At 42.9% G+C, this 15,936-nt stretch overlaps 1 protein-coding gene across 1 annotated transcript; it reads left to right on the top strand.

Moving 5' to 3' along the window:
* Nucleotides 1–2,510: 2,510 nt before the first annotated feature.
* Nucleotides 2,511–13,562, top strand: LYRM1 (LYR motif containing 1). The gene is made up of 4 exons (XM_074965326.1): nucleotides 2,511–2,577; nucleotides 7,728–7,886; nucleotides 10,176–10,268; nucleotides 13,106–13,562. Exons 1-4 carry the CDS (start codon nucleotides 2,548–2,550, stop codon nucleotides 13,220–13,222), a joined length of 399 nt encoding a protein of 132 aa, XP_074821427.1. The 5' UTR covers nucleotides 2,511–2,547; the 3' UTR covers nucleotides 13,223–13,562.
* The last annotated feature ends 2,374 nt before the right edge of the window (nucleotides 13,563–15,936 follow it).

Here is a 15,936-nt window from a genome sequence, read left to right as displayed (position 1 = left end):
AGGCAATTAGATTAGTCAGGCATGACTTGCCCTTGGTGAATCCATGCTGACTGTTCCTGATCACTTTCCTCTCTTCTAAGTGCTTCAGAATTGATTCCTTGAGGACTTGCTCCATGATTTTTCCAGGGACTGAGGTGAGACTCACTGGCCTGTAGTTCCCTGGATCCTCCTTCTTCTCTTTTTAAAGATGGGCACTACATTAGCCTTTTCCAGTCGTCCGGGACTTCCCCCGATCGCCATGAGTTTTCAAAGATAATGGCCAATGGCTCTGCAATCACATCTGCCAACTCCTTTAGTTCTCTCGGATGCAGTGCATCTGGCCCCATGGACTTGTGCTCGTCCAGCTTTTCTAAATAGTCCCGAACCACTTCTTTCTCCACAGAGGGCTGGTCACCTCTTCCCCATGCTGTGCTGCCCAGTGCAGTAGTCTGGGAGCTGTCGTGAAGACAGAAGCAAAAAAAGCATTGAGTACATTAGCTTTTTCCACATCCTCTGTCACTTGGTTGCCTCCCTCATTCAGTAAGGGGCCCACACTTTCCTTGACTTTCTTCTTGTTGCTAACATACCTGAAGAAACCCTTCTTGTTACTCTTTAACATCTCTTGCTAGCTGCAACTCCAGGTGTGATTTGGCCTTCCTGATTTCACTCCGGCGTGCCCGAGCAATATTTTTACACTCTTCCCTGGTTATTTGTCCAATCTTCCACTTCTTGAAAGCTTCTTTTTTGTGTTTAAGATCAGCAAGGATTTCACTGTTAAGCCAAGCTGGTCGCTTGCCATATTTACTATTCTTTCTACACATTGGGATGGTTTGTCCCTGTAACCTCAATAAGGATTCTTTAAAATACAGCCAGCTCTCCTGAACTCCTTTCCCCCTCATGTTATTCTCCCAGGGGATCCTGCCTATCAGTTCCCTGAGGGAGTCAAAATCTGCTTTTCTGAAGTCCAGGGTCCGTATTCTGCTGCTCTCCTTTCTTCCCTGTGTCAGGATCCTGAACTCAACCATCTCATGGTCACCGCCTCCCAGGTTCCCATCCACGTTTGCTTCCCCTACTAATTCTTCACGGTTTGTGAGCAGCAGGTCAAGAAGAGCTCTGCCCCTATTTGGTTCCTCCAGCACTTGCACCAGGAAATTGTCCCTTACACCTTCCAAAAACTTCCTGGATTGTCTGTGCACTGCTCTATTGCTCTCCCAGCAGATATCAGGGTGATTGAAGTCTCCCATGAGAACCAGGGCCTGCGATCTAGTAACTTCCATGAGTTGCCGGAAGAAAGCCTCGTCCGCCTCATCCCCCTGGTCCGGTGGTCTATAGCAGACTCCCACCATGACATCACCCTTGTTGCTCATGCTTCTAAACTTAATCCAGAGACTCTCAGGTTTTTCTGCAGTTTCATACTGGAGCTCTGAGCAGTCATACTGCTCCCTTACATACGATGCAACTCCCCCACCTTTTCTGCCCTGCCTGTCCTTCCTGAACAGTTTATATCCATCCATGACAGTACTCCAGTCATGTGAGTTATCCCACCAAGTCTGTTATTCCAATCACATAATTCCGAGGAAGACATCAGTGCTCTATTGTAGTGTGGCTACTGCTACATGTTTTGGAGAATCAATTCTTGGTTCTTTCCATTTGGGTGAACTTAGGTAGAAAGCCAGTGATAAAATCTAGGCCATTGATTTACTATTTGAGTTGCATTCTTCTTGCTTTCAGTGTTCCTTGTGCTTTCTGGTCAAGGGATTATTCAATACTTAGTGAAAGTTTAAAGCAACCAAAGTTTGATCTTGAAGGGCTCAATAGTACATGTGGCCCCCGCCCCCTTCACTTCCTCCTTTAGAATTCCCACTACAGTCAATGGGAGTTCCAAGTGCAGAGAGTCTGACTGACTCAGAAGTGTTGAGTAATACTTGTTCACATCTGTTTTAAAGCTGAAACTTCTATAACAGAATTCAAAACCAGGCAAAACTGCCCATGTTCCAGTTTTCATTACAAACTGGTTACTTAAGCTATTTTCACACCAAAAAATACACAAATGTATTATTGTAGATGGAAACAATGACAAACTTTTGGGTCAAATTCAAGAGTAACCCCACTAAAGTCAACAGGGTTATACCATTGATAAAGTAAATGGGGTTACAATAGGGGTGGATTTAGGCATCTGGTTTTGTTTGGCTTTCACCCAGCACTAGGTAGAACTTGGTGGCTTTGAATTTTGCTGTAAATTTGGAGATTGGATGAAAACAAAAAAATTGAAGGAGTGAGACATTTCCAAAGTGAAAACCCATCTGAGCTGCCAGCTGAATGCATTGTTTTTACCCAGCTGATGCAGCCACTTACAGTGTGGCTATTCTACAATGTTTGTAATGCAAACGATTAGATGGGAGAATCTTAAATCTGTTTGTTTTTTTGGAGAAGAAAGATAGGACGTGAATGCTGGATTCTGAGATTAATATTATTGGGGAATGCCATCTTCTCAGTCATCCCAAGAATCCTTGATTTCTCCTCTTCTCACAGACTCACAGGAGCTAACTGTTACAGCTGTTGTCCCTTATGGAAATTATGAGCCAATTCAACACTTTTGTAAGTCCAGGGGCTTTACTTCAATACACTTAGACCAGGGATGAATTTGTTTTAGTGACTTTGTTACCATGGATAGCTGTGAAATGGAGTGAATGATTGCATGTCACATCTACCCGCTGGAGAGAAATTGTGGGTTACCACTTAGCTAAGTGTTATCACTGAGCTCTAAAATAAAAAGCTTGATACACAGTTCTTGCATTTTTTAAATGAACAGTAGCCCAAGAGTGGTATTAAAAATACAGTGGTACAAGAAGCCATCACATTCAACCTGGATAGAAACAATGTTGTATAGGATGTTGAAATAAATGATTTATTTCCATTATAGACATCTGATCAGTTTTGATCCAATAGACTGTCAAATAATTTGAATTGAATAATTTAAATAATTTCAGAACTCCTTGCCACTAGCAAACAGTCAAATAGCTGATGATGTGAAAGAAGCTATGCTGCTCTTCAATGTAAACATTATATTTGACAATATCAAAGCTGCTGTTTTAAACTGTTCCCTATAGAGTTACTTTTTCCCCAAACAAATATAGTGTCAGCACCAAATCAAGCGTTTGTGCAATATTAATGAGCATCCAGGTTAAAAAGGATGTAGAAGAAGAGATCCATTGTTAAAGTTTTTATTTCCTCTTATTAAAATACTACTTAACACCCTTCCTTTCTTAAAATCCTAGGTACATGCTGACAGATTTGATACTTAAAGTCAGTAGATGATCTTTGACTTAAGGATGGACAGAAGTAAACAGATGTACAGCTAAATTATGGCTGTCTTAACACAGGTGCATTGTGGGGAGTAGGAAGATGCAGAGTATCTTCTCCCTCCAAGCATGTTACCCAGGAGGCAGTTGTAATTTGGCTGCTTGCATTTGAGAGGCCTCTCATCCCTGCACCTCTTCCCTAGCCCCTAGTGTGGCTCAGGCTCTATGCAATAGGGGCAATACAAGGACAGGGTTTTTACATATATTTATATACAACACTTCATCTAAATTCCATGGCATTCTACACATGGCAAAACTTTGAAGATTTCACTGTGTTATTTAATGTTGGAACTTAGGGTCAACTGTACTAAACCCTCAAAGGAATCTGTATTTGTTTTTGAAAGATATATTCTTAGGTTTTAAGATCTACGAGATTCTTTGTTTTAATTGTCAACAAAAAAGTTTACATTTTCAGCATGCAGTAATTCATTAACTACTCAAGGTTTCTTTGCAGTTTTGGATACAATGGACCATCTCATGTGCCTGATCTGCCCGCTGATAACAATGGGAGTTTGCATACTGATCACAGGCATGATATGGCCCAATATCTCGGTCTTACAAGGTTGTTTTCAAAACTGCTAGTCACAGCACCCAACAAACTTTCTTGAAACTGCATGCTGACATATTTGGTGCATCTCCAAAGACACAGAATCAGATCAGGTCTGGCCTGCAACTCAACATTTTATTAGTGCTTTTTACACACACACACACTCACTTTTCCTGGTTCTTTTTTTGTGAACACCACCTGAGATTTGTATTGCTATTATAAAGTTCAGCCAAAACAGCAAGGGGCCATAAACTTTGAAAACACATGCCTGTAGTTATCCTTTATGGGCCACATTCTGCAAAGAAATAAATGGTGTGTAAGTTAAAAAGTGGTTGTAACTATCACAAAAGGTGTGTTAGTGGTACAGTGGTGTTACCTCCTCCCACTTGGCATACAGTGGGTGTGCAAAACACTTCTGACTTACACACCAAGGAGACAAGTAGAAGTTAAGTAGCAACTAACAGGAAGTGTAAAATAAGGTAGGGTCCCCTTACCGCACCCACCTAGTCAGAGTAAGATGTTACATGACCTTTTATTGGACCAACTTCTGTTGGTAAAAGAGACAGGCTCATCCTCAGCTATGTGTTGCTGGAAAGCGTGTCTCTTTTACCAACAGAAGTTGGTCCAATAAAAGATATTACCTCACCCCCCCCTTGCCTCTCTAATATCCTGGGACCAACATGGTTATAACACTACAAACAATTATCTTACACTCTCCTATTAGTGGTTTTCCTGCTATTTCTCTCTATCCACTCAGTGTATAACAAATGCACTTTGCACATCCACTGAATCCTAGATCAGTGCAAGTTACGTTACTTGACCACTCGCTCTTAGTTTTTGACCAAATTACACTCATCATTACGAGACTTTCATAAGGGTTGGACCCTCTTACACCTGAGGCTAGATTCTGGGATGATTTACAGTGGTGTACATTCAGATTAACCCTTGCCATCATGGAGTTACTTCAGATTTACATTGGTGTTACCCAAATCAGAATCCAGCCATAGTTTGGATTTTGGTGTATTTGTTCTTATAACTGCTCTGGGAAGTGGGAGGGGCTTCCTTGTACAGTATCAACTTCCTATTTTTGTATATCTCTGGAGGAGCTGGGTACAATCTGGCTGTTAACTGTTAGAAACTGTTGCTTAAGATTAACAGTGGGAGCTGCTGGTTAATGACCATTTTTGCAAATCTGGCCAGTGACTTTTACAGGACACTTTTATATTACTACCTTCCTCTGCCTTCTTCATTGCATATGTTAACACGACAGCCTACTTCTACTCCGACAATGCATAAACAAGGAAATAAGCAGAACAGTGTTAACTCCAACTCCATGGGAAACAGAAAAGAGAAAAAATTCATTGTTTGTTAAATGAAAAAAGTTAGAATCAGTGGGAAGAGAAATTAGTTTGTAAACAGCTAAGAGATTTCCAAACTTGGGAGTACACTAAAACCAAAACTACAGTGTGCAAAAAAATAGCTGGTAGGGCCAGCTTATAGCATATATATTAAAGGTATATGCCTAGGGTCCCAGCTTCTGGAGTCACATGATGAAATTAGACAACTTCTCCCTCCTCCTTCCTGCCCTCCCTTCACCCCCAAGTATGTTTCTAGCCGTCATGCTAACAAAGATACACTCTGATCAGGTTGTCAGAGGTTATCCAATACAATGATAGGCCTCCACAGCCTGCCAATAGCTCTTGCATGGGTGGCCCCTGCAGCTACCTACAAGTAGAGATGAGGCCATGGGGCCACAGCACAGGGGCTCCCAGCTGGGATAAGCCTATGGCTCTGCGTTGCCTTAATGCACTACAGTAACTGGTCTTTTCATGTCCTATGTAAACTAATACAAACTACAGTATAAGAATGGCCATACTGGGTCAGACCCAAAAGGTCCATCTACCCCAGTGTCCGATCTTCCAACAGTGGCCAATGCCAGGTGCCCCAGAGGGAACAAACAGAACAGGTAATCATCCAGTGCTCCATCCCCTGTTGCCCATTCCCAGTTTCTGGCAAACGGAGGCTAGGGACACCATCAGTGCTTCCATTAACTGAAAGGGAACTATTTATGTGCATAAAGCTAAGCATGTATGCAAGCATTTGCAGAACTGAGGCCTATATTATCTGTGTTCTTGTTTTCTAGCATTAGCATAAACACATATTTAGCGAGACCTTATATGAAAAGGTTTTAGTTGTGCAAAAAGAATCATTCTTCTCTCTAACCAAAGAGAAAATGACTAGTTAAACATTTTACATCCATTCCTTCAAAAAAAAAAGTCTCTAGTAAGAGGAAGAACATTAGAAAGACACCATTATGTCTGTATTCCTGAGAATCCCCGACAAGTCATGAAACAAAAAAGTTAGTCTTTAGTTCACAGAAATTGTTAGCATAAAAAGACAAAGCACTGGGCAACAGTATCTGAGGGTGAAATTCTACTTTCAGATTAATGTGTGCAGCACCCATTGATTTCAGTGAGAGAGAGCTCAGTAAGTGCATGTTTGAGGGCACAATTTGGTTGCACTGGAAAATTGTTGATAAAGGCTAGTTGACAGTGTAGCTAATATTCATGTGGAGAGCTCAACCACTTCAGATCTCATGGACAAGTTAAAGTAATTCAGAATATCCTCATGCTCTCCAAAATACCAGTCATTGTCACACATGGTGGGAACATACTCACCAGAGTGTAGGTCTCTGACTTCAGGGTAGAGTCAGTCACAGAGCTACCTGGTCAAATGTATCCCAAGATGCTGACAGTTAATGTCTCCCCACTGATAGTGGTTTTTCCATGTATTCATCATAAGCCTTTGCTTTCACATACTCATTTCATCATGTTGCAGCATTTTACATTTTTGGACACTAAAGTATTTGACAGTTTTGCAACTCAGAGTTTTGGAATTCCTGAAGCTGAAGTCTTATTCCTGAAGATCTGATCAGCAGTGGATTTTGAGGTTATTGGTGTGGGTGAAATGTTGGCCCTGTTCAAGTCAGTGGCAAAACTCCCATTGACCTCAGTGGGGCTAGGAATTCAGCCCTGATTTCTAACAGTCCTGAGTAGCTGCACATTCTGTTCAGTTCAATGGGCAGCATGGCTGCTTAGCCATTTGACAATCAGGTCATAATTGACTTGTCAGAGTCCACAGAGGGAGACGTGGCAGAGCCAGGATTAGAACTCAGAAGTTTCTAGCTTCTAGTCCAGTGCTCACGCCATGCTACCTCTGTTATCTTTAATCTAATTATTGCCACATTGGAATACATCAGAAATGGTGTTATGAACACGTGAGAAACATCTTTTGCCTTCCACAACATCAATGCTTTTTCATTCGTTGTCTCAAAATGCTTTGCCAAGGTGTGTAAGCATTATTATACCCATTTTACAGAGAGGACTTAGATGAGACTTGTTTAAGTGACTTGTCCAAAGTAAGACCCAAGAATAGAACCCAGGTGTCCTGGATCCAAGACCCTGATTTAGCAAAGCACATAGGCAAGTGCTTAACTTTAAGCACATGTATAAATCCTGTTGGTCAATGGGAGTTAAGCATGTGCTTAAGCTCTTTGCTGAATAGGGACAGGCTTAAGTATGTTTCAATGCTCTGCTGGATTGGGACATGAGAGTAGGCATTTTTCCTTTCTTATATACAGTGTGAATGTTCCCAAGGGTTGGCAGGTAACCATTGTTTACAGCTATTCCACTTCCTTTCACATTACTCAGCAGATCTCAGAGAGAGAGGAAATATTTGTAAAACTAATTAAAGATTGTGTGAAAGATATACATATGTTTGGTGGCCTTTTATAAACCCAAGTGTTTATGCATATGTTTCTTTTCTGTTTTTTTCTTAAGATGACATCAGTTGCACGACAAGAAGTTCTTGGCCTTTACCGCAGGATATTCAGAATAGCCAAAAAATGGCAGTCTGCATCAGGACAGATGGAAGACACTATTAAAGAGAAACAGTACATTATAAATGAAGCCAAAACGTTATTCCAAAAAAACAAAGATGTAAGTGCATCTCTGTCTGGCTTTCAGAGTTAGTCTGATTCATTCTTTGCACCCTGTTTTGTTTCAATGGTTGGAAAAACGTTTACAAGAGAGTTGAGTTCCCAAAATTGTCTCCAGTTTGGAAATTTATAGAAATGTAGGGCTGGAAAGACTGTTGCAGATTCAGGGTTAACTGCACCTTTTGACCCCTGACCTGGTCCTCCTTAAGGACACCCACCTAAGGTTTCAGGCTCCCAGCAGTCACCTATCAGGCAGAGAGAACATATAAAAACCTAGTTCCTATACACATGCTAAAAGCTTACCAGAGCTCACCCATCAGTCTTATGGGGTCCTGGTAAGTCAGTCAGTCCTTCCAACCCTTCTGTAAGGGCTGGGAACCCCCCTTGACACAGGGTCCTGTCCACTTACTGAATCAAAAGAAGATCCAGTGTCCGTTTATACTCAGGCTTTTTATACAAAAAGGCCTTTGTCTGCTGGTCTCTGAAAACCCGGTCTGAACCAGTAAGTGCAAGCCTCCCCAAGGGTGGTACCTCTGGAGATATTTACAGCCTGAGTGATGCACCTTAATCCCCCCACCCCCATTTTTATTTCTTGGAGGAGCTGTGGTAACCTTCCCCCCAACAACTTAATACAATATGATCCCTTCGATATTGCATGCAGTGGCAATATCCATCACAAGGGCCTTGAGAGGTCATCTAGTCGAGCCCCCAGCAGGAGTAGATGCACACCTAGATCATCCCTGTCAGGTGTTTGTCTAACCTGTTCTTCTATCAAGATGAAACATACCCAGGTTTTTTTTAAACCTTTCCTGTAGATGAGGTTTTTTCTAAACCTTTTAACCTTTTTGTAGCTCTCCTCTGCACTCTCCAGTTTGTCCACATCTTTCCTAAACTGTAGTACCCTAAACTCAACACAGTACTCCATCTGAGGCCACACGAGTGCCAAGCAAAACAGTTACTTCCTATATCTTACATATGGCACTCCAGTTAATACAACCAGAATGATATTAGCTTTTTTGCACTGTTGGCTTATATACAATTTGTGATCTTCTATAACCCCCAGATCCTCTTTTGCAGTACTGCTGCTTAGCCAGTGTTCCCCATTTTGTAGCTGTGCATTTGATTTTGCCTTCCTAAGTGGAGTACTTTGCACTCGTCTTTGTTGAATTTCATCATGCAAGATCTAATTCAAACCTTCCCAAAGAAGAAATCTTGAATCCTTCTAGTTTTCTTCATTAGTTACTTTAGGAGGTTAGAAAGGTCTAGAGACCTTAGAAGAAATTGCCAAGGAGGAGGAAAAATGTTATCTGCAGGTATACTGCCTGTGGAATTGTTGTCTGAAGCAGCTTTGGATCTTTCCTGATGCTTTTGTCTAGCTTTCTGAACTGCTGGCAGGCAGAATTCCGTAGCGCCTTCACCTGCTGATTTTGCTGATCATACAGTAATTATTGGCACTTTCTTTAAAAGGTTTTTTTTCTATAGAAAGCGTGCACAAAGTTTTTAAGTAATACAGTATTTGGAATTTAAAACCTCTCCTTCCTTGTACAGAGAGCACAAACATGTGGACTTCAATGGTTAGCACTGATGCTTTTTTGCCTTCATCATATTAGAGTCCCATTGTTATATGGGAATTGATACCACTTGCATTCACTTTCTAGATCTTGTTTAGGACTATATTTTACCACTGAACTTTTTACACAACACCTTTATTGGCTTCAGAAGGAGTTGTACGCATGGAATGATGGCAGGCCATGGCCCTAAATGTTTTATATTTTTCTCCAGCTCCTATATAGATATATGTAAATGGCTCCATTTATTTTTGACCACTAATGTTCTTCCCATAAGTGTATTAATGTACACGTGCATCTTCTTTTTACAGATGATACTTATTAACATGTTAGAGTAAAAATCTCCTCAGACCCTCACAGTAAATCTAAGCTCTGATATCCTGCTCCTCCTCGAGGCCCCTAGCTGTCAGCCGTATGAGTCAAGAACTGCTGGATGGATCTGAGGGGAATTTTACCTTTAATGACTTCTCTGGACATAAAGATAAGTAAATGCATGCACAGGCTTTCCCAAATTGTTGGGATTGTCCCATGATCTCTGGGAATAGTATGACATGGCAATGAACTGGAGAATCATTCTAGCTATATTTCTAGGGACAAGGAAATCAATGTCCTACTTTTAAAAATAAAAAAACAAAACAAAAAAGTAAATCATGTAGATGTGCATGATTCTAATTCACAAGTACTAATTTCTACACTTTCCCTTTTTACATTTGTTTGATTAGCTAACAGATCCAGAGCTGATTAAACAGTGTATAGAAGAATGCAAGGCAAGAGTAGAAATCGGACTTCACTATCACATTCCCTACCCAAGACCTGTGAGTGTGAATCCAGACACAACGTCTACAACAGTGTGTATTTAGTCCCTTATTCAGCAAGCAGTGGATATTTTAGTTAAGGCAGTTTTGACTTCTGGATGAGTGTTCATAAACTGGTAATGACAACAAATGTAGTGTATGCAGTGTGGTTGTAGCCATGTCGGTCCCAGGACATTAGAGAGAAGGTGGGTGAGGTAATATCTTTTATTGGAACCACAGAGGGCTCATCTACATATCTGGGAAAGGTACTTTGCGTGTCACCACTAAATGCAAGGAAAAGACAAGCCAGGGAGGTTACATTCGTAACTCTGCTAGACACTAAAAAATCATGGACTGAATAGAGACACTGCATTTATGGCTTATTACAACAATCAGTAACCCACTAACTTCCTTTTGTCTTATGAATGCAGAGGTGTTAACAGGCCATTCTGCCTTGAATGGTCCCTTAGAATGTGCGCTAAATAATCTGTGCCACCTTGTGACCCTCATAGTACCTTTCCCAGACCAGTGGAAGAGCTGTGTGTGATTCGAAAGCTTGTCTCTCACCAACAGAAGTTGGTCCAATAAAAGATATTACCTCACCCATCTTGTCTGTCTAACAAATCTAGTGGTTAAAAATCTTTCCATATGAAAGATTAGAAATAGTTGGCCTGTCAACTTTTGAGCAAATGCATAAATATCATAGGGTTGGGGGTTTTTTTTGGTAGCCTACACTGTGAATCCTGGTTATATTAGATCAAGTCTGGTTGTTGGGAGGCAGGGCCGGTGTATCTGTGGGTCCTTTTCCACAACTTCTCCTGCTGTTCTGGAAATCATACATTAATGGAAGTGACTTGTTTAAACGTTGAGGTTGCTTGTTGACTTGTTTAAACAAGGAGTTGTAGCAGGGTCCTGTGTCTTGTTTCACTGTGCAATGCTGTTTCCTGTGTATCATTCATTTATTTCATCCTTTCCTTTGTCATCCAGTGAGACTTCCCCTCTATTCCAATTCATTACATTTCACCTTCATAGGTCTCTTTCCTTTCAAGCAGATCATAATCCAGTTTAATAATCCCCTAATATATCCCTTTTTAGCTGAACCTGGGGAGGGCTTTGAAATTTATATTCTCTAGGGGATCAAACACCTTGCAGGATCAAGCCCTAGAAAAGCTCCGATACATATAGATTAGAGGATCTTTAGAGAGTGTATAAATTTTAAGAATATTGCTGCTTCACTAAGTGATTTTACTAATATTTTCATTTTAATAGCTATCTTTAAGTCTTTCATCCTCAGACAGGAACGTTTGGCTATTTACACCTACCTCTTTCAATCATTGTGGGGGCAGGGGATTAGCTGTATGGTTCCCACTAACAATTTTATATTTACCTCTGAGGTACACAGACTTTCAAAACTAAAAGACTTTCACCCATTTCTCTGTTTGTAGACTCAGTGACTAATTGGGCTTTTCATATGGTGTATATTATCACTATAAACCCAAATCAGCAATAAGGTAGTAGATGGAGTACGTACAGCTTGGGGTTGCTTTGTTGTTTGCTACGTGGTTAGTAACAAAACACAACCACTTAACCACCTTTATAATTTATGGTATATATCGTACTTCCTTCTCTATTGGTTTGGGATCCTATACTTTGGTCCCAACTCTGATAAAACTGTAAATCTGGATCCTATAAAACCATTTTACTAGAATATCCTATTCAATACTATTTCAGCAAATGATGTATCATTATCATTTGATGTGAAACTATAAAACACAATGCGACAAAAGGCTATAATTTAAAGGACTAGACTGGGTACCTAGCTATTGTATACATAGGGCCCTACCAAATTCTCAGCCGTGAAAAATGCATCATGGACCATGAAATCTAGTCTCCCCCTGTGAAATCTGGTCTTGTGTGGGCTTTTACCCTATACTATGTAGATTTCATGGGGGAGACCAGTGCTTCTCAAATTGGGGATCCTGACCCAAAAGGGAGTTGCAGGGGGATCACAAGGTTATATTAGGGGAGTCATGGTATTGCCACCCTTACTTCTGCGCTGCCTTCGGAGCTGGGTAGCCAGCAAACGGCAGCTGTTGGCTGGGCACTGAGCACCCTGCCCGCAGCAGCGCAGAATTAAGGGTGGCAATACCATACCATCCCATCCTTACTTCTACGCTGCTACTGGCAGCAGCTCTGACTTCAGAGCTGGGCAGCCAGAGAGTGGCGGCTACTGACTGAGGGCCCAGCTCTGCAGGCAGCAGCGCAGAAGTAAGGGTGGCAATACCGTACCATGCCATCCTTACTTCTGCGCTGCTGCTGGCGGTGGCTCTGCCTTCAGAGCTGGGCTCCCGGCCAGCAGCTGCCGCTCTCCAGCTGCCCAGCTCTGAAGGCAGCGTGGCTGCCAGCAGCAGCCCAGAAGGGTAGCAGTACCACATACCCCCCTACAATAACCTTGTGACCCCCTCAACTCCTTTTTGGGTCAGGACCCCTACAATTACAACACTGAAATTTCAGATTTAAATAGCTGAAATAATGAAATTTATTATTTTAAAAAAATCCTATGATCATGAAATTGACCAAAATGGACCATGAATTTGGTAAGGCTGTATGCATACAATAAACACATAGGGCTTGAAAGTGAAATGTAATTGTAATCAACTGGGAAATAGGCTTGGATAGAAATATAAGTAAATAACCTGGTGATTAGGTATCTGTTCTCTCCAACATGGGAGGAAATGGTTTCCAAGTGTGAGTGAAAACACTGCAAGAGTCCCGCTATCAGAATGTCTCCTGATCTCTGAGTGGGGTTTCAGTTTATCAGCCTGCTCAAGAACGTTTAGCTTTATTTTTGTGTGTAGATTCATCTGCCTCCTCTGGGTCTCGCCCCACAACGTGGTCGTACATTTCGAAACCAAGAAAAGCTGAGGAAGCTTTCCAAGCCAGCCTACTTGAGATCCTACGATGAAGTTTCATAACCCACTGTCAAAGTGTGGTGCATATTATCACGAACTGCAAGGCAGACATGGCTCGTATGTGCAACTGTGAATGAAAGTGTGTGCTTGATAGTCACTTACTCTTCCTGACTCCACAAGCCTAGCTGATTCAGTGTATGGAAACTCTTGTATTTAAGATTCAACCACTGACATCAATAAAAGTAACAGCTTTTAAGGAGTGAGATGCACATTTGTGAAGTCAGGACAAAGCATGGCAATTCTTAAATTGTATGTGGATTCATAACAGGATACAATGGAGATTCGCAGGTGGATTATAAATGCTCAGTTGGACCTTTAAAGCACTACCCTGCACCAGGGTCATCCCAGGAGAATCAGGCAGCACAATGTCTCTTGAATACAGAGGGAGCTTGGCCACCACGCCATCCTGTGTTAGGATGCAGCATGCTCTATTTCCAGCCCCTGGCTAGGACTGGTGGATGGTGTGGAAGTAAGGCAGGGCCTGGCCCTGCTCTCCCCACCCCCTCTGGAGAAACTAGTGACACAGTAGCTGCAAGCCTCATGCCATCCTTATGCTCAAGCAGCCCAGGGCTTGTGATTGCACTGAGTTACTGCATCCGGGGCGGACAGGTGTGGAGGGGAAGAGACCTTTTGTCTTCTCCCCACCTTCCTTTTCAAAATGCACAGTAGCTGAACACAATGTGGCCCATCACCTGGTTCAATATATCCTTTTTCTGCAGTGAGTGCAGGGATGTACAATGGCTGGCATTTACTCTTCATTATGGAAAACATTCTAGTGTCTGTGCTTCCTGCTGAAATTAAATCATTGCTTAGAGGGGGAAAAAACAAAATCACAGCTTTCCCCAGAGCCTCACTACAGGGGCAGAGTGAAGGTTGTTTTGATTTTAATTTAACTGGGTATTTTCATGCTTTCAAACGTTTGAGTCTCTTCCATTTATTTTAATTCTACATTTCCTGGGCTGCTAATGCATGTTTTCCCAATCATTACTACATTCCTGCAGTTTAGTTAACTCTTAACATACAGCTGACGGTGCAGATCAGTAACTATCTTGAGAGCTTTGCATCTGGGAATTTAATTTTGGCTTGTTTTTTGACTCTTGGGAATAGTTATACCCCACGCAGGAGAGGGAAGGAGTTTCATTCCCTGGGATGCTTTCTCTTCCCCCCACCCCGTGTGCCTTCTTGGCTCTTCAAACTTCTGTCTTGCCAGGCTATTCAGAGGACTGAAGAGTCAGAGGTATGGAGGCAGATAAGTGGAATCTGAGGCCAGGGAACAGGGGAAAGGCAGGATTAACAGAAGGTTCAGCCCTCAAGACCTCACTTCATCCTCCCTTTGCCCAACCAAGTTCCTCATCAGTCCTGCATTCTCCCTGTTCTGGCTCCCCACATTATCCTTCCTCCCTCCCCCGTTCCTGAAGGGCTGCTATAGGGGCAACAGACAGGGCACCTCAGGATAACGAACTGGTTTGGATAGCCAGATTCCTTCCTCCTCTCTGGCTCTAGTCCATAAGGACAGTTATTCCTCAGTAATTATTAGCTGGGAAATGCCCCACAGCTGGTGCCAAGTATGTAAAAAGCCATCTGCTGCTGGGAACATGTGGGGTGAAAACCCATGACACACAGGGATAGGGGGCAGAACATTACAGAAATGAATCAGAGACCAGACTGTGAAATAACATTGTGGGGTGGGTTTCTGAATTTCATCCAACAAAGTCAAATTCACATCGATGAGTAGCAAAATGCACTGCCCTGAAGTGCCCCTCCATGATGCAGTGGGGTGTGGCAGCAGGTCTGCCTCAGGTTCCCCTTGGTCTTCTACAACTCACCTAGCCACCAATGCCTAACAAGCTGCTGCAGTGACTTGGTCCTATACCTAAGTCCACCCCTTTTGGGGGCAGTATTGCTCCTGTCTTCCCTCCTGATTCAAGTGCTCTTCTGCTCTCCCTGTGGGCTCAGCTTTTACCCATCCCAGGCTCCTTTTCATATCTCCCCTCAGTGACCGATCAGCCAGTGGGCCGATGGGGCCCATGCCCAGGGGCCAAGGCCAATTGGGGGGGCCCTGGAAAAACAGGCACTCCTATACCCCAACCCCCAGCAGGAGCACTGGGTCAGATGGACTGCACTATGAGTCAAGAACCCCAGTCCTGGCAGAAGCACATGGTGGTGGGGGAAGTCCCAGCACCTGGACCCCAGCTACGGCCCTGGGCCTGGAGAAGCTCTAGCTCCCTGCCATGGCCTCAGGGCTGAGGGAGCTCTCACTCCCTGCCATGGCCCTGGGCTATGGCGGCAGGGTGGAGGGGAGACAGCTTCTCCAGACTTGGGGTCGCAGTGGGTGAGGGCAGAAAGAAGCAAATGAGTTGCAGGGTGGCAGTGGGGCGGGGGGGGGGGGGGTGGAACAGGACAGAGCTGCAGGGGAATGGGCAGAATGGAGTTGGGCCACAGGCAGAAGGGCCCCCTCACTTGCTCTGGCCCAAGGCCCCATGAAACCTTGTGCTCTCATCTCCAGTCAGCCCTTCCCTGCTGGACTTCCCTCCTCTTAGATCAACCCTGCACAGGCATAGTGAGGGCAGACTAATTAAGTGCCAGATTTTGGCACTTAAAGGGGTAGAACACTGTTACAAGGGAGAAAACAAATATCTAAAACAGTGGTTATGTGGAACAAAGTAATACTGATGAAAATCCAACTCATTTGACTGAAAGTTCCGTAACTCAAACTG

The sequence above is a fragment of the Natator depressus genome, chromosome 10 (genome assembly GCF_965152275.1).
Source record: "Natator depressus isolate rNatDep1 chromosome 10, rNatDep2.hap1, whole genome shotgun sequence".
NCBI lineage: Eukaryota > Metazoa > Chordata > Testudines > Cheloniidae > Natator > Natator depressus.
Note: the sequence above shows the minus strand (reverse complement) of the source record. Positions and strands in the feature narration are given on the sequence as shown.

What these genes read in the sequence shown, in the direction of transcription:
- LYRM1 (XM_074965326.1), top strand. Translation starts at nt 2,548, where the DNA reads ATGGAAATTATGAGCCAATTCAACACTTTT. An exon ending in TATTCCAAAAAAACAAAGAT is followed by an intron (nt 7,887 to 10,175) that starts GTAAGTGCATCT and finishes TTGTTTGATTAG; the next exon opens with CTAACAGATCCAGAGCTGAT. An exon ending in ACATTCCCTACCCAAGACCT is followed by an intron (nt 10,269 to 13,105) that starts GTGAGTGTGAAT and finishes TTTTGTGTGTAG; the next exon opens with ATTCATCTGCCTCCTCTGGG.